Source organism: Tinamus guttatus, unplaced genomic scaffold, assembly GCF_059628265.1.
Source record: "Tinamus guttatus ecotype Peru unplaced genomic scaffold, ASM5962826v1 Tinamus_guttatus_pri_ptg000601l, whole genome shotgun sequence".
In the NCBI taxonomy this organism is placed as follows: Eukaryota; Metazoa; Chordata; class Aves; order Tinamiformes; family Tinamidae; genus Tinamus; species Tinamus guttatus.
This window is the reverse complement of record NW_028289135.1, coordinates 4,030,950-4,053,462: the sequence shown is the minus strand read 5'-3', so window position 1 is coordinate 4,053,462 and position 22,513 is coordinate 4,030,950. Positions and strand designations below refer to the sequence as shown.

At 47.3% G+C, this 22,513-nt stretch overlaps 1 protein-coding gene across 2 annotated transcripts in view; it reads right to left on the bottom strand.

Annotated features, from left to right (window-relative positions):
* SLC35F3 (solute carrier family 35 member F3) overlaps positions 1–22,513 on the bottom strand; it is a 153,459-nt gene that overhangs the window by 4,807 nt on the left and 126,139 nt on the right. For both annotated transcript variants that reach the window (XM_088534894.1, XM_088534896.1), the window contains 2 exons: positions 5,541–5,760; positions 222–347 (listed from right to left, as the gene is read on the bottom strand). In XM_088534894.1, coding sequence (XP_088391020.1) covers positions 222–347; positions 5,541–5,760 — 346 coding nt within the window. The remainder of the gene's footprint in view (positions 1–221; positions 348–5,540; positions 5,761–22,513) is intronic.

The window sequence follows — 22,513 nt, the reverse complement described above, 5'->3', positions numbered from 1 at the left end:
CGATGTATGTTACTGAATGAGGACTGGCCAAGAGAGCCAATGCAGTGACTTGAAAAACAGCTGTGATTTTGCAAAATCTCCTGCAGGGCATTTCCAGCACCCATGATTAAATCCAGCAGCCTCCTTTTCCAAGAAGCACAAGACACCTGTAGTGCTCCTGAGAAGTCAACGACAGGGGGTGACGGGCCTGTGTCTGGGTGAGGAGACCCCGGTGCGTTTACCTTGTAGAGAGCAGACATGGAGGCGGAGCCCACCACCAGGGCTATCCCAATAACGGAGTGGCTGTGGAACCCGTCGGCGTACGTCATCATAACGATCCCTGCAATAGCAAATATAGCAGCCACGATCTGCGTGGAGACAAGCAGAGAGCAAGTGTTACTGAGCAGCCTCGCCACGGGCAAACACGGGAGATGGCGGTATTTCTCCATCATCTGCTCCTGCCCTTTTTTTACGGCAAAACCGTAGAAACCTTAGACCTGTTGAGACAAACAGTGGAATAAAACTCATGTATCTGCTTTCCAGTTCAGCCCATCAGCCACCTTACATGGGGAAGAAGCAGGAGAACGGCCGAGGGAGGTTTAGCAGGCAGAAGAGTTCAGACATTTTGGTACCTGGGACTGCAGAACCAGCACCAGGGACTGGTATCATTTGTGAAGGAGGGTAACAAGGTACCTCTGAGATTTTCCTGTCAGAAAGAGGCTCCTGGCTTTCCTGGGACTCTTGCCAGTTGCCTCAGGCCCTTCCAGGTGGTGTTCCTGGATCACAAGACCTTTCAGCAGCCCTGGCCTTGCTGTGGCTCTGCAGCCATGCAGGGACACCCTGCCTGGGCCACAGCTGCACAGTCACGGCCAGGTTTCTGAGGTGTATGGAGTAAATTAGTTTATGCTGGCTGGTAAATGGTTCAGTGCCAACAAACCCTTTCCTGGGCCCAGACCTGGGGTTTGAGTCCCATCTGCAGGCTGCTGTTGCCTGCACAGCCAAGAGCCTCCTCTCACCACCTCACTTCAGCCTTGGAGCTGTACAGTCAAGTTTTGAAATTGGGATCTGGAAAGGCCCCTGGGACAGCTTCCACAGAACATCATCAAGCAGGCAGCTCTTACAGTCTGATACCAACGCCTACAATCCCTGTTTCAGGCAGAATGGTGCATTTTTGCAAAAGATGTTCTTTCCAGAGGTGTTTGTGTAGAATGGCATAGAAGCATAAAGGTTGAAAGAAGGCAGAATGAGCAGAAAAATAGGCACCCTGAAAAATACAAGTTTTAATGATTAATACCTCGATAAGAAGGGCTATGAGTCTGGAAATTTCTGCCTGAGATGCCGAGTACGCACAACTGAGGGTTATGGAGGGGCAGCCTGCTCAGCCCTCGACCCTGCTCAGCCCCTCACAGGATGAAGCCTGTGGGCAGCACATTCAGAAGATGCTGAATCCACACAGCAGTTTCCAGCCCAAAAGATACCCAAAAGATTTATGACATGATTAGAGCTGAGCCTGGTCCAAACTGCGAAGACTGGATGTGCACATGGCTGAATTTTGGAAGGTTCAGAGAAGCCATCTTGGCCTGTATTCCATTGCCACGCAGAGCTGCAGTGTATCCATCCCTCATGGAAAGCACGGTACTGGTGCAAATAGGCCCTGCAGTGCTAGACAGGCTTCTCTCCTCAAGGCAAAGAGAATTAAAACAAACAAAACAACCAAAAAAAAAAAAAAGGAAAGAAAACAATCCAGTGCATTCCTCTACAGCAAACCGAGCTATTTCAAACAGGCAGAGCTAAAGGAGCATCCAGACAGCCTGCACAGATACTGATGTGCAAGAAAAAATATGAAACTATTTTCTGTGAAAAGTAGCATGTAGCAAATGCAGAACAAACCAAGATTTGTCTTCACCATTGAAATCTTTGCTGTAAGATACTGTGGATGTGAAAAGTTTACAAGAATAGACCACAGAAGTAAAAAATCCATCAAGGAACTGCATGAAAATCACTTCTGTCTCAGAAAATCCTTGAGCCACAAATCGTTGGAAGCTGCAGAAATATCATTTTAGGCTTTTCCTGTTTAGACACATTTTTTTCTAGGTGTCCACTACTGGACCACCTGTTGGAGCCCGGATTCCGGGGCAGATGGACCTTTCGTCTGACTCAATTTTGCTCTTCGCACTCTCCAGGCGTGTGCATGGGGCTCCTCTGAAAGATGGCATCTTCAGTCCTTTAATATCCCCTGCACTACAGACAAAGAGTGGAAAAAAGAATGATAGCTGCAGCATTTCCTATGCGTCCTTTGGGCAACTATCCATCCATCCAAGACCTGGTGTGACCTGCCCACTCTTCACGGGAGAACCAGGGCCTCTCGAATGCTGAACTATTTTATTTATTTACTCTTTCACAAAAGGGAACACTAGAGTCAAAGATCAAAGCAGATAAAACCAGCCTGCAAACAGTTTTGCTCTGGCAGAGGTTCCTGCCTCCTTTATCAAGTATGCCATGACTATCAGATGGGTCTTGGAGTAACCCCTCACCATGTCAGGAATGTCATGTACGTTTCCTCTGAGAGCCTTTGAGCCTGTCTATCAAGCAGGTCATGAGCAGCAGGTGGCACATCAAGCAACCGGGCTGTGCTATTTGCAAACGCCTCGGGACCTCCGGTGACAGGGCTTGCAGGAGGAGCGCTTCGGGCACGCACAGCTTCATTACACGTTTGCCATGTGTGAGAGCAAGAAGACACCTCACACCCTACCTGGACAATCCTACCTGGGCTCTGGGTGAGGGGATCAGAATGGGGGAGAAGCGCAGCTTCATTACAGGAGATGGAGGGACTTAACAAGTACATAAGCAGCAAAGCTGGGATTTTAGCATGTATTAAAAACTCCTTGCCTCTCCGTATGTTCCTACCTAAAGGAGAACACATTACATGGTGTCTGCTTAAAGGTGTTTGAAAGTTGCTGGCTGTTTTCTGTTGCTGTGGGGAGACCTGAGATCTCCTCCTGGGTCCTGGGGGTGCCCCAGTCGCAGTGTGGCCAAGACCCGAGGCTGGCTGCTGCACTGCAGGCTGAACTGCTTTTCACATGAGCTGTACAGAAAGGGAGGAAGGAGAGCAGAGAATGTGCCTTGTCAGCTGAGGAAAGAGAAGGGACTCCCCATGCATGTCCCTTCATGGTGCATCCCCAGAGCTCCCCAGCGCGGTCCTGCTTGGCAAGTTGAGCTCTCCCAAGGCAAGATGTGACTGAGACCACAGCACTTTGTGCACCCTGTTCTTTCTATCCCTTTGGGAAGTGGGGAAAAATCTGGAGTAGGATTTGTCCTTCAGTGCCTGCCACCTCCAGTGACTCAAGGCCAAGCTCTAACTACAGACCTCCTAGTGAACTGTGGGGATTTCTCCCTCTTTTTACATACCCCAGAAGAGCACAATCCATTCACAAAATTGTCCTTGGTCTTGCATGTATGTGTCTGTATGTGTGTCCGTATACCTATCAGCTTTTTCGCCCCAAACCAGCCACATCCAGAGGTGAGAAATAGCCCGTATAGTCTCATACTGTAATGATTTAAGGGGCCACTTGCAAATGCAAGAAAGCAGAAGTTCTCTGATTGCACATCATTTCTCCTGGGGTCTGATCAACACGACATGGTGCTACTGACAGCACCATGAAAAACCATGAAAACCACAAAGCTCCTTTTTTTTTTTTTGACCACTGTCAACATGGCTAGGATAACAGTGATGCTTCCCTGCCCCCAGGGTTATTTCAGGATACCCTTGCCTGGGTTCTCAAAAACACGGCTTTGTTTTCAGAGTATGGTTACCTGGGAAGTTTAATGGGCAAGTGCAGACACCAGCTGGAGAGGATGGGCTTTTGGCAGGTACAATTTGCAATGATCCCCTGTGCAGCTTCTTGGCTACAACACCTACATGGTTGTCCAAGCTCTCCTGCCAGACAGAAATACTTCTGGTAAAGTTAACTCACAGTTGCACCAAGCAATAAGGTAGAAAAACCTCTTCTGAGCACTAAAAATATTGACCATGTTAGTGAGCAGAATGCTCCTAAAATGGAGGGTGAAAAAATAGGTATTATTATCATAATTATTGATAATATTAATACTTGCCAGTCGATGCCGTTACGCAGGTATGACTCACTGGTCTCTATTGTAATTCCTCTCTGCCTCAGCACAAGCACCTTTGCGCTGGCCCAGTGGGTCACCACAGTTGCCAGTGGGCAACTGGCCTTTCTCCATTGCCAGAGGGCACCATATGTCGTGGACCTGCGAAGCACCAACACGTCGGGCATGGAGCCAGCGCCTGCAGCAGCCCCGCTGCCCTGTGGCGCTGGACACGTGGAGCTGGCCAGCACCAGGCACCGTGGGGCTGGACGCGTGGGGCTGGCCAGCACCGGGCGCCGTGGGGTTGGACGCGTGGGGCTGGCCAGCACCGGGCACCATGGGGTTGGACGCATGGGGCTGGCCAGCACCAGGCACTGTGGGGCTGGACGCGTGGGGCTGGCCAGCACCGGGCACCGTGGGGCTGGACACGTGGGGCTGGCCAGCACCGGGCGCCGTGGGGTTTTACACCTCACCTGCCAAGAGCTGGGGCTGCAGGCAGCCCCTGCGCTGCAGGACCGGCCTCCTCATGGAGGCCTCATTTCCCCTAACACGCAGGGCTGGATGCCCCCCACCACCTCACTGCGGGCAGCCTGCTGCTCACTGCAGTCAGTGCCACAAGTGGGAGACCTGAACTAAATCTTCACCTTGGCCTGGCTGAGGTAACCCTGCCTCTCCTTCAGGGTGCCTTGTGCAAGCTAAGTGCTAGATGCCCTATTCCCACGAGGGATAGGTGCTTATGCTGGGTTTAGGATGAAGGGCATAAGGAAACCCAGAAAGAGCAGGCTGCCTCTGTGTCCACAGCCCGTCCTGCCAAGGGTGAGTTTGGGTCCCCACAGATGCTGGCCAGACATAAAGCTGGGTGGATCCCTGTGCACGCACTGGACATTGATCCTCTGCCAGAGGCACACTCAGACATTCCCAAAGGCAAAACGAGCCCATTCTCCTCTCCCAAGTTCCTCTCCGTTGCAACCCAACACCAACACGGATGCGGATGGCAATGGTGCCAGCGCCAAGCCCCTGTTGCAGGCAGGAGAGGAGAGGGCCCCAAATACTCCCAAGTGGAACTAGTAATGCTCTGCTCATGGTGTGGGCTCGCAGGCGTGCACACACAGAAACCAGTCTAACGGCCCAGGCTTGGGGATATTCACTTAAAAGAGATCAAGACTAATAAGTGTTTGCAGCAAAATGCAGTTATCAGTTAACCTTCATCCCAGTTCCCTCTTTTGTGAGGACGAATGTGCAAAGGCTGCCAGAAACCAGAGATCCAACTGCAGCTAGGTGCTTCCAGCCCATCTGTGGGAAAGGACTCGCTCACCCTCACTAAGAATTTCTGCAAGGATTTCCACTTGCCTGCAGGGCTTGGTGCCCAACTAAAGCATCAGGAGGAAAGGGGTAAAGGAAAGGCAGAAGGGAGAGGAGGAGGAAGGGAGACAGAGAGATAAGGAGGCACTTACCCTCACTCCCATGAACCTGTCCCTCAGAACGATCCATGAAAGCAAGAACACAAAAGCTTTGTTGCAGCAGAACAACACGGAGACATCCGTAGTGTTTATTTTCTTTATTGCATGTAAGTAAAGGTAGTTTGTCAGTGTCCAAAGAACACCGAAGGGTGCTGCCTTGGTAAAAAACACCTTCAAAGTCAAGCCATTGTCTCCAAAAAATCGGCAGCACTCCCTAAAACAAGGAGAAAAAGGCAGCGTTATTACACAGGCCAGGCACAGCGCAAACATACGGGCTTCATCCTTGCTTGCTCTCCCCTTCTCTTCCCTTTGGAGAAGGCGCGCATCTTGTGGATGAGGAAAACACGACACGTTTCAGCACTTGGTGCGTCAGCCACCACCTGCACAGAACACCAACATGCTGGGGGCTGCAAGCACAGAAGGACAGCAAGAGGTGAAGCCAGGAGGTTAAATTTCGCTCTGGGGTGAGCACTGAGACAGCTGCACATCTTGGACACTCTGGTGTTGTTCTTTTCACCTCACACCTGTGGAAACCAGGGGCCCTGGCACCCTCTCTGCCTCGGTGCCGCCTGGAAGCCGTGAGCCCGGGACACCCAGTGCTGGCTTTGGAGGAGCCTCTTCGGAGCCCAGTTTGGCCCTGAGATTTTCCACCAGAGGGGTGGGATGTAGCTAAAAGCACCGTGGTGGTCGTGGTAGCAGGATGAGCGGCGGGATGAGGGCACGGGGCACTGCGAGTCCCAAAGCAGGAGGCCGCAGGAGCAGGTGCCGCTGCGGGGCAGGAAAGCAAAGCGCCAATGGTTTGTTTCCGACAAGCCTGACAAGGAGAAGGGAGTCGAAGCGAGTGGCGAAAGGGCTCGGGGAGGCGGCCGCGCAGGCCCCCTCTGCTGCAGGCGGCGTGAGGCGAAGCCGGCGCCGTCCCGCGCCCGCCGTGCAGCGGCGCTGGGAGTGCGGCCTGCGCGCGCCCACGCGCACGGAGGGCTGCAGTGCACGCGGCAGAGCGGCGGCCTCGCCGCGCGTTCGCACAGCACATATAACAGGGGGACTGCCTGCGCTGTTTGCTCCTTTCCAAACCTGCAAAACCCCCAAGCCCTCAAAGTACTTAGTACTTAGATAAAATATGAACAAAAGGCAGGCGGTCAGTGCAATGGAGGAGCCTCCTTCATGGCCCATCTGCTTACATCCCTTCTGCTGCAGCTGGTAAAAGGCTGCAGCGAAGAGGCAGAGCATTATTTTTATTTTTTGGTATCTGGTCAGCCTGACTTAACGGCTGTGCAGAAGTGGCCCTGTCTTAGGGTAGTTGCAGACAGACGTTTTCCTCCCAGTCCCTGGCTCTTGGCAGAGTCAAGCCTGAATTTGCAAGTGCAAGCGGGAGCTGAGAGATGCTTGCAGCACCAACAGATGCCACCTGGGCCGAACATGTGCTGCAGATTCACTCTGCAGACAGCCCTGTTCACAAACATTATATTCACTTGAAACGGAGGCCCCACTCAGCCCTGCAAAGCACCAGCTGCGACTGTCACTTGCCATAGGAGACACGAGAGAGTTGAAGTGAATGCGGAGAGACATTTAGAAACAAAATCCTGGGTTAGAACTTCAACTTGTCAGAACTTCAACTATGGGCAGAAACCTGGATGCAGATGAGGGCTCAACTGCTAGTGTGTCACAGGCAGCCAGCCTAATGCCTTGAAGACCAAAAGCACAAGCATGGTTTAAATGAAATTACACTAAATGAGATTAGTGTGAGAGGGACAGGATGGTCTTAGTCAAATGTAAGGACTAAAATGGCAATCAATTTTCCAAGGGAAAAAAGAAAAAAAAAAAAAAAAGGTATTCCTGCCCAAATCTTTTCCCCATGCGTGGAATCAGATGTCACTACATTATATGTAGCCCAGCACATCACGCTGACATGGCTCTCAGGTGAGCAGTCTAGGCAAACAGAGATGTGCAATGAGGAGCTGGGTATCTCGATTGGCCCTCAGAGGAATGACAGCCCCAAAACAGGAGCCTAATCCAGATCCAGGAGGCAGGCTGGGACCTTCCAAACCAAGCCCCTCGCACTCCTCACCTGCACCCCTGCTGCATGCCATGTCTTTTATCCCTAACTACTCCAATTCCTCTTTGCGTCCATCCACAGAGCTCCTTTCTAGCAGTCTCTGAAACCATTCTTCATGAAGTTAATTATGATGAACATCAAACTGCACATTAATGAAATGGAGGTTCTCATCCAGAACGCACCTTGCCCTCTTGTTCTTGTGCCCTACACAAGAACGAGTTGTGAACTCTTCTCTCATAATTATCATTTTATATATATATTATATATATATTTCTCAAGTTCTTCTAAATAAGGGTAATCTTTTCTTGTGCATGTGCACAGAAAGCAGTCCAGTGAGGCCAAGTACTACATAATTAATAGCATCTAAAATATCTAGGAACATCTGATTTGCTTACCAGCAAATATGGACAGAGGTCATAAATCATGTCACAATTCAGAAAATGGTTTACTATTAAGACTTCAGGAGATGCTGTTCTCTGTCACTGTGAATCCATTTCCTATTTGGTACAATAGGTGTTTTTTACTAAGACACTTCCATTTTACAACTTGCTTTAATGAGACAAGGTGCTTTGGAAATGATAAGAAACATGTGCTTTTCATACACTCCAGGCCTCTTACTGGATCTTTTCTAACATATGACACTGGATCTGCATGGCAGTACAGCCTGGCACTCACCCCAGGACCCATATGCACCCAGCGCAGTGCCTGAAAAGACTGCTGAACCCAGTCAGTGCCACCCGGGCCAAACCACACGCTCTTCTGGAGGCTAGCACACAGCTTAAATAGGCCTCTCAGACCTAGTGTCTTAAATTAAATCTTTAATGCAATGATCTGAGCAGAATTAAGAGAAACATGATGATTTTGGTGTGCAAGGATGGCTGTGTCATCAGAGCTTGTTCCTTGTGGCTATCCAGACATGCTTGAACACACCCAAAGACCCTGAGTATAAATATTTAACAATTTCCTCTGACAATGAAAACACATATCCTTAATAAAGGTGAAAGGGCAGGTTGCAGGTAGTCAACTTCACTTAACTGGGGATCTGAGATCCCTTGTAGGAGGGTGCAGAGCCTTCTAGAGTCTCCTTGGGTCACTCCCTGGGATCTGAAAGGGCAGAACATTGCTGGTCCATCTGCCTGTCAGGAAGTCTGGGTCTGCTGTCTCCAGAGCTACCTGGATGCATGAGGGCTATGCCAGGCACTCGCCCTTGCCCCGTCAGGACCCTGAAGCCACTGGGGCACCGCAGGCAGTGTAACTTTGTGGGGAGCCCTGATGGGCAGGTGGTGAAGTGGGATGATGACTCTCCTCATCTGCTCTGCTAAGGCGTCCTTGAGGGCCAGCATCCCAACTGATGCCTGTGGCATCGACCAAGATGACCATGGCTGAGGCCTGTTCCCAACACCCTGACATGGACAAGGAGCCAGCTTTCCAGAAAGCAGAGCACCTCTACAAGAGGGAGAGCCTGTCTTGAACAACGGCACAAGCAGTGGAAAGCTGCCTGATTTACTTGAAAGGTGTATGCTTTTTCATGCACCTCCAAGATATCCAGCCAGAGAGGCGTCCCCCCAGCCAGCACACACTCTCCACCAGTTCCCTAAGTGCACTTGTGGTTGCAATAACCAGGAAGAGCTCCAAAGTGTCAGCAATTCCTTGTGAAACTGAATGTTAGCAGGTAGTTTCATACTAAACTTCAACCATGTACAAGTTAATTATTGCTTCTCAGCCAAGCATCCCAGGCCATGCTTACAGTGGATGGAGACACACTTCCCTGAGCTGCTTTTGATGCATATCTTCGGGTGAATTGCTCCCAGGAAGAAGCTATGTTTTCCCTTCAGCACTGAAAGGAGCCTGGGGCCAGGAACACAGACACACACACCTCCAGGGCATGTCTGGTAACAGAAACCTCACCCTCGGTGTTAAAAGAGAAATCATGATCAAAGACTGACCCAACCTACTCCTGCCGCATTACCAGAAATCCCACAGCTGCCAGTCTTGCCTGGCACCCCCAAGCCTGCTTGGCTCCTTGCTTGGTGATACAGTTTTGTTGGGCCAGCTGCGGGCTGGATGCACTTGCTTTGCACATGAACCCAGGCTGGGGAGGGACTGGGGGAGCTGAAAACCCAGACGTGCAGATACTGCTCTCCGTGGGCCTCCTTAGAGCCTGCTTTGCTGTTGAACTAGGATGCCGCCTGCAACGGGATGCAAGAACTGCCTGGAGATGGTTCTTCCCTTGCAGAACTGAGCCCCTACACAACTTGGTAGCCAGGGATTTCTTCTTCTAGTCTGCAGGGTTTTAATATCCATGGTATCCTGTCTTGCTTGTTTGCTTCTGCTTGCTGTAACTGGCTTTCAAGTTGCCCAGATGATAAGGCATGAAGTTTTAGTCCGTATCTCTTTTTTGTACACTGAATGGAAAACATACAAAATTTAACAGTGCTACTGCAAATTATCCATGCAGGCCTAATTGGTGCAGGGATGAGCAGGGCATGTTTTTCCTGTCAATAGCTAATGAAGAGGCCAGATTCCCTGGCAGGCTGTTGGCTTCGTTACCCTCAGCGGCCCTGTGCTCACCCTGGTGGAGATCAGGAGCAAGGTGGCCTTACTCAGTGGGCAGTGTGCAGATGCAGACACTGCACACTGTGTAAGGAGTAAGTGCAACCCAGAAAGGAGAAAGTCACTTGCTAGGAGAAGCAGTAAATCAAAACCTGCTTCAGACCAGAAGGTTCTAGTATTAGCTCTGTGACAATGAGAGAAAACTGCAGCAAAAGTTAACCTGGAAAGGAAAATTAACTGATTTGCACAATCATTCCCTTTTGGAAGGTATTCCTCACACGTGTTTTCTATTTCTGCTGCATCTTTCCTAAATCTGTAATGGTAGCTTCAGTAACCCAATATGTTTTTGGCATACTTTTGTTTTGAGGTACCAACAGGCCAAATCCCTGTCCCAGGGGACCACTTAAGTGTGCATCTTCTTGTTCTTGCCTACCTTTCCTCTTCAGTAGTTAGTTCTGTTGTGCAAAATGAGAGTGAAATGCACTCATTCTGCTTTGGTAGTATTTATGCCTTCATTAACACCAGCTTCAACTACAGAACAACAGCTAAAGATTTAAAGACAGTGTGAGATGAATATTGTTAAACATGTAATTGTGAGATCAAAGGGAAAGAAGTAGCACTGTACTGCTATTTTATTTGGAAGTCTCATTTGATTGCAACACCTGCTTTTAATATGTTTAATTCTTATTTAGCATGCAATTTTGGCACTAACTGCTTCTGATTTATGTCATTTGGAGATGCATAGTTGCAGTGATAGTCTTGTGTTGCACATAATGGGGCAGAGCTAATTTAGCCGGTTTAGTGAAGATAAACACCACAAACATAAGGAGGAAAACATGAACCAGTATATGAAAGACTATGGAATCTGCAAACAGTTTAAAGTAAAATAATAGAGACAACAAGATCTTTATGCCTCAGGGTTTTCTGTAATACCTATCACTGCAGCACAGCTTCTGCAGCGTTGTAGAGGTCTTAGTGCTGTTCCCTTGAGGCATTACAGGTTTCTGTGAGGGCACACCAAGTTGTCAGCGCATGCTGTGAGAAGCAGCTGAGAACCAGATTCCGTAAGTCTTTGGCAGGGGTGAAGCCTCTAAGTAGAGAGTTATAGACCTATCACAATGTCATGGGCATGTCAGGATGCCCATAAAGTACCCGGGACACCTGTACTTAATGCAGATGCCTGTCAGGATTAACTGGTGCCTGCTAGGGAAGTCTCAGCAGCAACCATCACATTAACTGCTGTGGGGAGGCACGAGTGGGTCCTGACTCACTCCTGTAGCAAAGAGTAAATGTGGAGCATGTGTCCAGGGAGTGCAGCTCTGTAGTGATGGTGAGAGGACATTCCTGGGCCTGAAACAACTCACGCCTGCGATGGGATGTGAAAGCATGTGGGGAGTACCCGAATGTGTGGGCTACTGATGTGCGCTCATGTCTGCTGCTTTATTGCCTGAGGCCCTAACTCTTTAATTTTTCCCTACAGGGTAAACCTGTGCACCTGAAGGTCTCACAAAGCAGTCTGTACCTGATGGGCCAGGCACCTCTCCTGGAAACCAGTGGCAGGCTTGAGTCCCTCTAAGAAGGACGAGGAATAAATAACACAAATGGAAGCTGGAGTGTAATTCTTCTTGTGCACAGACTGGTGTTTGGGGAGGTGGAGGGCTAATAGGTGACTTCCAGTTTCTTCCTTCCTTAGATTTCTCTGGAACGTGGTCAGGCCTCAGTACGTACTGGAAAACTCGGTAAGGCATTGTAATTCCAGGGGACTTGTACGGCTCTTTACAGCAGCTGTAGCAACAGGGATGACAGGATGAGCAGGAAAAGGCAATGTGCCAAACTCTGGAGCCTGTCCTGACTACCAACCTCTGTGCAAACTCCAGTGAAGGACGGACTTGCCTGAAACCTGCTCTGAGACTGATGAGTAAGAAAACTCTACAGTAACTCTGCGTTGGTGACCTTCCCCAAGGCTGACCAAGTCAGACCCTGACCAGTCATCTTACAGCAAAACAGCTCACAAGAATCGGTGCTCTATTAGACTGGTTGGAGGTAGCTGATGTCTTCCTTATGCAGACATGTAGGTTGAGGCCACAGCTTTGCCAAGAAATGACTAACAGACACGTGCACATTATATACAACAATGAAAAGATAAAAAGAGAACATTTATGTTGAAGAATATGGCACAGCTGGATCAGACAATATTAAATTAGTTTTAAATTCATCAGAAGAAAAGACACTGTTGGCTTTCCTAAGTAATTCCAATCTGTGACGGGTGAAAACTTCAGTAAAAGGTGATGACATGTAACTATATGCCTCTGATGGTATTTCTGGGGTGAACAGGACACAGTGACACCTCAGTTGTGCTGAGTGAACAGGTAACATGAGAAAATGAAGCAATGGAATTTCCCATGGGGAAAACGAATACAGCAATTTAAACCTCAAATTAAGGGTGAACAATAAAGGGAAAGAAGAATATGAACACAGACAATAAAAATTTATCATTAGATTTTGGAACTGTTCTCCTAGTCTTGAAAGACGTTAGGTTCCCTAAAGGTTTCAGCGAGAGTTTTTCTTTAATGCTCACTGTTCCTGATAAAAACTTCTGCAGAAAACATATTTGCTAGACAATTGCAAGTAAATAGACAGAAGAAAGGGAAATAACAGCCACAACATTTTATTTCTTTAAGTGGAAAAAAAAAATCCTGAGTTATTTTGTTCAGCATGCCCCATGCATTAAGATCACCAGTGGTGCTGGGTAGAAGACTACTGTGTAGATATGCAGATACGAAACACATGTTATGCTAAAATATCCTGAAAAAAAGATCTTCAGAAAGGTACATAATGAAGAAGAATCACTGAAGAAGAGCACAGCACTGTACCTCCAGCTCAGCTTCTCTCTCTCTTGAAGATGCTTAGGGCTCATGTAAACGGCAGGCATAATCTCGGCCTCACCAATGGACAGATTTTGAACTGTGCAAGTGAAGGTTGGTTTCAAGATCCCCATTTTACAGGCATGGTGACCAAAGCATGACAGGTAAAGTCAGTGACTGCTTGAAAGAGACAGGATAAGGAATGCCTATATGCTTCATTTCCTGAGATTTGGGCATTTGCTTTTTATTTCTTTATGTTTATTTTATAACTGACTTCTGTTACTTATCAAGACTGCCTCTGAGTGCTTTTTTCCCCTGAGTCACTGCAGGTTCACATGCCAGCAGAACAGTTGCATGGAGGCTCCTGTGGCGTGACCCAGATTGTAAAGCACTGGAAATAAATCCGCCAGCTTCAGCATTATACGGAGAAGTGCCCAGGATTCATGGAATGACTTTCATTACTCTGTTTCCAGAGCCCTTAAAACACCTCATACCCTGCCTCCAGCATCCCTCCTGCATGTCCAGATAAGCTCAGGGATGTTGCTTACTAATGCTGAGAGACCATAAAGCTCCTTAGAGCTTCTGCTTTGCAGTTATCCCAGCCTGTCCTGGGTGGTCCTGGTGGCCCCTGCCCATCCCTCTGACCAGGGAGGCTCCTCATGGCTCTTGGCCTCCTTGCCCGGATAAGGACCACGGGCTCCACCAAACAGTGTTGCTCCTGGGAGACGCACCCAGGATACATCCAATCCTGCCTGACTGTTGGAGACCAAACTAACTCCTGGCTCCCTGTAGGTGTGTAGAGGCAGACCTCCTTACCTACCTATAGGAGCCTCGTGCTTTCCCATGCTGCAAAGTGGGCTTCCTCAAGTAATGAAGTGCCCTTGCGGCATGGCTCCTCTTTGATCCCCTCTTTGCCCCAGCCTCCTTGGCTCTGTGGTCTCCTCTTTGCACCTCATCCAGTGTGAGGTGGGACCTGCAGGCTGGCAGGTCTCAATGCCAAGGGAAGGCAAAGGCTTGCAGGCCCTGAGGGCTTGGCATGCGTCAAGGTGCTCTTAACTGACACCCTCCATATGAAGATCCCAGTGATGGAGCATCATCATGTGGCTCAGCAAGTGATTCATGAAGATGAGGCATTTTCTCCATATTGGATTTGCTTTTAAAAAGAGTTAAATAAATGCATGATCATGGTCAGAAAATCTTAAGCTTGGAACACCTTATCCTTTGGCAGCAAAGTGTAACAAGTGCAGGTGCTCATACAGCTTCATTTCTATAGCTGGTTTTACAGAGAGACTTTCCTTAATTGATTGCCCTTGCCTGCAGGATCAGCTCCATACAGAGCACTTCCACAAACTTTGTGCTCCGGGGAGCCCAAGCAGCCCCTTGCTCCACTGCACGTGCTGCGTCTGGGATGCTGCCAGCAGCCCCGTGGGGAGGCTGGAAGCACAGACCACTGTGTCTCATGCTGGCCTCCTCGTTGCACCTCTGGGCCAAAGCAGTGAGGGATTTGTCGCTCACCAAGGGGCATCTCCGGCCTGGAGAAGCATGGGGTGGGCTGCTCAGGCAGCGATGCTGCCCCAGGGCTGCTGCTCTCCTCCCGCCAACCTGCCCGACCTCATCAACCCATCGCCCAGAGAGGACACGTGCTCTGCTCTGGCGGGCAGGTGGCCAGGCACACTTCATGGTCACATCAGAAACATCTTCCCATCACACGGGGTACAGCCTCCGTCCCACCGCTAGGAAAAAAAAACATGCCTGTAAACATGGAAGCTGGAAAACCTCCAGGCTGAGAGCCAGACCTCGTGTCTTGGGGAATAATCGATCAGAGCTTCAAGAACAGGCACAAACGCAGGCACCGAGCGATGTCAGGGAGCGCAGCTCTGCTCAGCTCTGCTCTGCAGCTGGATTCGTGCACAGCCAGGGCAGTCTATGCACAGCCTACAGCTTCCAGCAACTGGTAGACCTGGGGCTTCCACCAAACCCACAGGATTACATGAACTGAAAAATAGCTAAGATAGTAAGTAGTTTCCCAAAATGAACATTACCCAATCAGTTTGCTAATGCCCATAGGCCCACACATATTCTTTTCTGTAAGCACTTTATTAATCACAAGTTCATGGAAATGACTGCAGAATTCCATCCAGTGTGTCTGACGTTGAACGTTACTTGTTCTTGCCCAGAGTTTAGGGCTAATGGTCTGCCTGCAAACTTCTATCTGCTTCAGGGGCTCCCAGCTCATTTGCAGAACACCCATTCTGATAGGAAATGAAATGAGAAGATTATCTTCTATTAAAAAAAAAAAAAAGCTCCTGGCTGATCTTTCTTCTCTGAAGCAGAGAGGCAAAAGAAATGGGTTTTTCTCAGCACTGTACATGTGCCAAACTATGCATTTGCACAATAAATGGTCCCAGGAAATGCTCAGCTATGGATTTACATAATACATCAGAATGGCTCCAAAAAAAGCAAATAATACAAATCTTGCAAACCACCTGAATACATTATTTCCAAGACAAGTCTTAACATGCACTCAAACGCCTTAACGAGAGACTGTTTAAACTAACACACACACTCACAAAATAAAAAGAAGAAGACCAAACTGCAGGGAAAATTCACAGACTGTAAACTGCTTTAGGAAAACACTAGGGATGGGAGGCTGGGGTTGCAAAAGTGTGGGGAAAAGTCTGGAGCTTCCTTCATAGATTACTGCCCCATGCGATGGTCCTGCGCCATACGACATTATACATGGAGGTCACTCCTGCAGTTTGTACATGCAAAGGGCTAATGATAGAAGGCAAAATCCTGATTTTTTAAGAGTTGATGAGGCCTCCACCACTGCCTCTAGTGCCCTGCCCTTGGACTTGGTGTGGGGTTCTGCATGGGACTGGAGGGCACCGTGGTGCAGGCACAGGCCCAGCTCCAGCTCCAGCTCCAGCTGCCTTCCACAGGCTGGGCAAAAGGGAGTGAGCCTGTTTAAAGAGCAGGGTGCGAGGGAGGGATGTTACTTCAGAAGCTGACGTCACGTCCAAATGGCACGAGCAGGAGGGGTCATAAACTCTGACAGTGACATGCAAAAGCATAAGAAAGCAGGCCAAGAAAGCACAGCTAGCGAGCTGAATCACGGCTAACCACAACCTTTCTTCCACTACACAGGAACAAGCTGCCTGCCAGTGCCGGTGAGTGCAGCTCATGGTGAGAACACAACATGAGCACTCAGAGAAGAGCAGGTCACTGCAGGGGGCACGAGTGATTTCTAGGCAGCAGGATTCATAGGACAAGGAACGGGAAGATTTCCATCCAGTGAACCCATCACAGGATCTGCCTGCAATGGCAGTGACTGTGGAAGAAGCTCTGAAGCAAACTGATAAAATGAACCGTAGCAAGTTGCCAGTGTCTACCTAGGAGTTCAAAAAAGTCCAAGAATGATGTAGGTGATTTTCTAGCAGGGATCTGTAGCTGCTTTTGAACTCATCTTTCTGCCCAATGCATGACATTGATTTTTCAGAAAACAACCTAAGGGAGAGATGAGAAATTCTAAGTCCATGAACCTGATGGTGGTACTGGACAAACTGGTAGAAACTGTGATGAGAACAGAATTATTGGCCAGCATGGCTTAGGGAAGTACTGCCTTGCAAACCTCTGGGGGTTCACTGAAGTGAGCATGTGCCTAAGCGTAATCTAGTTAATTTACCCTGTGCAAATTTCCAAGGATTGCTGATAAAAGCCCTAATCAAAAGGCTTTTAAGAGAACTAAAACAGTCACGGAAGGTGATGGAATGGAAGAATGGATCAATACAAAAGAGGAAACTGGGTAGGAGTAAATAAGGCAAGAGATGGAAATTACCAAGGTCTTGCAGAGCTCTGCTGGGGTATCTGCACCACTAGATGTGCTCATAAGCAACCTGAACATGCAGTCACACCATGAAGTGAAAAAGTCTGCTGAAAAACTGAATTATTTGGATAGCAGGGCTAAGGGGCAGCTGTGAGGGACGATGTCGTAAAATGACAGGTGGAGAAGTGTACAGATGGAGGTGAAGAGCTGCAAGTGGCAAAACCCAATCCTCACATTCACTGGTGGCTGGGACTGAGATATTGGGACCACCAAAGGCCATTCTGTGGCAATGCAGTGCATGAGAGCAGTCAAAAAAGCTCATTCAGAAAATTCCCAAGTTCAAACAGTTGGAGACAGGAATGTATTGGGAAATCAGAAGAGTCCATGCTTAAAATGAATTTCCTTTTCTATTTACCGAAAGCACCAATACCCACATCTTTCATGTAAGTGATCAGACAGAGAACTGATATGTATGTGCATAGCATTAAGAGTGTTAGGAACTAAGTGCATGAGTCCAGACCCCAATTCACATTAACAGCCACTCTGACATTACTTTGCCTCCCCAGGCCTTAATTTTTGCTGCATTTTATGTAATCAATCTTCAAGGCATCTTAGATTCCAACTTACTTACACACAGAAAAATGCAAGCAAGACACAGATTCCACCTAATATTTATTCTAAATGAAATGAATTATAAGGAATACAAATTGTTTTTTATTCAAAGTTAGTTTTCTTCCCTGTCCATTGCTGAGGAGTTAGATGGCAAGTAACACACCAAGCGTGAGGTATCGTTGCTGTATTTGTCTGAGGGAACATATGGGAAGTTGATTCCGCCAGTCTGTTCACCAGACGTCTGTGTGATGGGACCCTATCGAAGGTGTTATGGTAACATGGTCTTTTATGGAAAAAAGTGTGGAATTTTTATAATAAGGTGAACAGAAAAGCCTGTTCCTAGATTTTAGGATCTGCTCTGTAGGAGGAGGCAGATTAAAATTATACAAGGTCTGTGTCTATGGAATTACTTCTGATCCTCTTTGTGGAAAAACAAAAACAAAAACAAAGAATTCCATCATTCTGGGCAGACTTTTCCTCAGCAAACTGACAATCCAGTTGGCTTGGAGAGCTCACTCTATCTTTGAATCTTCCTTATACCCTCTCCTCCCTCATTTTCTTGTGAAAAGCAGCTCTAGGAGCAATACATTCACTGAAGGTGTTTTGGGACGATAGAAATTAAGCTTGTGACTCAAAGGTAGACTGAGTCACTTTTAAGCTATGATTGTATGTTACTACATACTGGATCCAAAGGATTGACAGGAAGGCTAATTAGTATTAAGACTGTGGATGACCACCCATTTTGGATTTGGTCACCTTTGTATCAGGGCCCTTAGTCCTTCTCATCAATGGTGGGTGTTCTCTTATTTCTTTCAGAGAAGTCTGTTTTTGTCTCTAACAACGTAGTCATTGTCTAACTTCCACACTTTCATTGCAACAATAGATGTACAATGAAGAAATCTGCTGTGAGGCAGGCAATGAAAGGTAAAAAAGCAGTTGCACACATACATTTGGTTAGGACTTCATTACCAGTCTTCGTTCAGCTGCCATACTGCAGCTTGCACAGCAGCCGGCCACTCAAACCCTGGACTGCGCCGCGAGCTGGGAACAAGGGTTGTGTTACATTTACAAGGCAGGGGTTGCAAGAAGAGGTTTGTGCTCATACTGGAGTGCACTTCTACTTTCTGAAAGCTACTCCATACATATGTTTGCAAATCCTAGTTTTAACTATGCCACTTTTGGCCCAGGGAGCAATTGGTTCATGAAGAGAAATGAAGACAGGGGAGGTCCACTAAAGAGGCACTTCTATACTGTCAAGCTATTACTGATGCCTGTGAATGTCTTCAAGCCAGCTGACTGGCTCATGAGCTTGTGCTCTTAAAGCCTGATTGCAGTAGGACCACACAATGACGACAGTGTTCAGAAACGGGTCACTGACTGCGTGGTGCAATCGAGCGCCCATTAATTCAGATTTTCCTGGATGCCCGTGTGGAGCTCAAGCTGAACTGCTGACATGAGAGCACCACATGGCCCTGGAGGTACGCTGCCGAGTCTCCAGAGGGACTGAGACATGGATGGCTCTTGCTCCTCACTTTTATCATGTGCAGCAAAAGGAAACAAACAGCAGAGCAAATGGGTTGACATAAGTCTTTCGTTTGACTTCCCAGCTGGGTGCTCCTATAGCAAAGCCAGTGACAGGGCGGCTCTGTGCTTCTCTGATGTGAGCTTAATTTACCCCACTGCACTTCCACAGTTTTGGAATTTCATTTCTTTAAATGCCTAATTTGCTCCCTAAAAGGTAAGCGGTAATGCAGTTTAACCCCAGCCCAGGCAGAGGGCAGCACAACACCAGCCTCTGGCCACCCTTGGGTGCAGAGTGGGGCTTCGCTCCAGCGGGGATGGGGTGATGCTCGAGTACTGCGGGGTGTTGCAGACCTGTGGCAGATCATAGGCCTCTTGTTCTCTACAGTGGAGTGGGTGCTGCCGTCTGCTTGATGTGCCCCCATGCAGACAAGGCAGACGGCTTCTCTTTGCACCCACAGGTTTGTGAGAAGCTGTTACAGGAACGCTTTTGTCGTGGCGCTGGGGAATTGGTGGCGCTGCTTGATGTCCATCTAAAAGAGCAGTGGACTTGGTCTGAGGGCAAGCATTAGAGCTGCACCAGCAAGAGGGAAAAAAAGTTTCAATGCAGCAATTTCACACTGCAAATGCAAAGCTGCAGTGCACGCTGTACATGGGCCAAAGCTAGCAAATTTGAATTTTGCATGATGAGGTTTGACTCCTTTAAAAGGCTGAGTTATTTGAAACTGGTGTTAATAGTGCTTGCTTTGGAAAACAGAACAAAACAGAACAAAACCAAACCCACAACATTGTTTTTAATGTCACCTTAGCAAATTAGGCAGTTTTCTAAAGGCAGCAGAGAACTTCCAGCTGTTTGTAGAGGCACCTTGAGCAATGTTAAAGCAGTTCTGGTTCTGGAAGGAAAAGTCTTCCAGGGAAAGCAGTGGAAAGAGCAGTGAGAGGTGAGGTTGAATGTGAGGTCCATCTACAAGGTTTATCACCGATTTCCTGTATGAACTTGGCCAAGACACCCAGGCAGCCTGTGTCCCCTCAACCTGGCAGCTGTACAGGAGGATAAAGGCTTGTTATTTCCCAGGACTGTTTTGAGGTAAATGCAGTCATGCATTTGTGTAGCCTTCTGAACGTGGTGAGGGACAGCATATACAAACTAAGGCAGAGAAAACATAAACAGTAGGCTCTCAAGCCTTTCACTGCCGGAGTCAACATTGTCACTGCTCTCTGTCATCATCCAAAATTTCCATTGACGTCAGGGGAAGTTCTGGGTGTGAAAGGCCTGCAGAGTCTGAAACTGTGCAGTGATCACTTACAGTTACCTTATAAGCATGGACTGTCTGATTTATATCCAGCTTGCACTCTTCAGCTGTGACCTGAATCAGCTACTACATTTTGGAAGAGTAAAAATGAAATTCTTATGTCACAGAAACTGGCCAGCTGGCCTCCAGTGAATTGTACTTATGTAGCGCTTGGTGTAGCGCAGAGAGACAGAAAGTGAGCTCGGTTGCAGTCAGCAAGAATAAAATGGTTTTATAAGGGTCGATTTCTTGGCTTCCAGAAATGTTGGGGTTTGGGATCTGCTGATTTGGAAGCACGGCGCTGACAGGAGAGGAAGCAGCACTGTTGTGCTTTGGGAGGGCAAGATGAGGGAGGCAAGAGCAAGGAGAAGAGAAATGTCTCAGTGATGACACTGGCCACACAAACACCCTGAGACTGATAGCTGCTATTTAAGCATATACCTATGAATATTCACATGTGCACTTAAGCGTACATATACTTTAAACTTGTGTGCTGATAGACTGTCAGAAAGAGTCCACATGGAGCTATAGTTCCAGATGGGCAAAATATTGCCAGTCCACAGCCCTTCACCAGGCCGTGGGCATAAACGATGGCCTCAGTAACTCCCGACTCAATAGCAGCATCAAAATGCAGTACAGAGATGGAGCGAAACAAATGAGCCTCAGAGCCTATGACTAATAGTTCAGCACCAGGACAGGATGCTGGGACAGCTGGGAACAGGAAGGCACGTGATTCATGAAATACCAAGAGACAGCATCAGCTTGGCATCTAGTTAAAGAAAAGAATTAAAAGTTATACAAAGAAAAGAAAGCTGAGAGCTCACTGACACAACAGAGAAGCTGACATTTATGACGCACAAATTGCAGCAAAATGCATTAAATAAACCAGGATACAGAGAGGAAACAACCTTTTATAACTATTTTTACATATGGTCATTTTCAGAGTACCTTGTATCAGCAGCAGGTGAATCTTTTCTCTCAGAAGTTTGTTTGCTTTTTAAAGTACTGATGATGTCCATTAAATACGAAGTCGGAGTATCCTATTTCCTATGCTCCCTATTCTCTGTCCTTCAGCAGCATAGGAAGATGAGAATGAGTCCTGAACTTCCTGTGGAAGTGAAATTAGGAAGGCCAAGAACACTGTGACGGTAGCTAAACTAACCCCAAAGGCTGGGTTAACAGCACACTTCAGCATGGAATGATCTTTGAGAAATAAGTGTGGGAAAAATCCGGAAACTCACCAGTCTTATATACTATATACAAGATTAAAGCTGATGGTTTAGTGTCAAAAAAATATTTCGATAAAATACGAATGTAGAGCACTTCTACAATTCCTATTTCCAAACGGCTTTACTTGTTTTGACATTTCTCCCAATAGGTTATTTCTTCAAAAAACATTTTGTGCAATATGGTTTTATTGATGGCTGCATTAATTTACGATAAGACCTTAGTATAAAAGGTCAAAACAAAGGGATTTATAACACTAATTGAATAGCTTCTCTCTACATTATTGGTACATTTAGGTCTCTTGAGTGGCGTACAATAACTGAGAAAATCAATTACGTGCTATCCAGGAGAAATATGTACTTTTTTGCTCTTCATATGAGCACTTTTTCATCCAAATGGATGACAGGAAAAACTGAAGACAATACTGGCACCCACTGAGTTTGTAGAGGAAAATTGGGTAGTGCAGAAATGGACCCATGGCAGTTGAATTTCCACAAGACTGTTCATGGAAAGTTAGGTAGAGACAGCTTCAGAGGAGAGCTGCAGGAACTCAGGTGGTTTGTATCTCCAGGACTTGTTCCACAGCTTTTGGTTAATAAAGTTGTAAATTTTCATTTTCAGTCAAGGTTTGGTGAAACAATTTCATGAAACAAAATTCTAATTCTGGAACAGAATCTTTTGAAGAAAAGTATAGGTTCAGAAAACATTTATAAAAAACATTGAAAGAAGCTTTGAAATTGTTCCATTTGAATATTTTAAGTGAAATCTCTCTCTCTAAAAAAGAAAAGAAAAAATCAGAATGAATGTTCACTAAATCCATAGTGGAAAATTATGAAAGAGATCAAAGTCAACATGAGATAATAAGAAAGAATTGTAAAGAACCAGGATGAGGTTTTGTTTTCATTACCCATCTGTGAATACCCTTGGATTCCACCTCTCACCCATTTGGAACAAGTTTTATTTTGAAATTTCAAAATAGCTCCTAGAACATGTAAATAACTGCTGGTCCAGTCTACTAA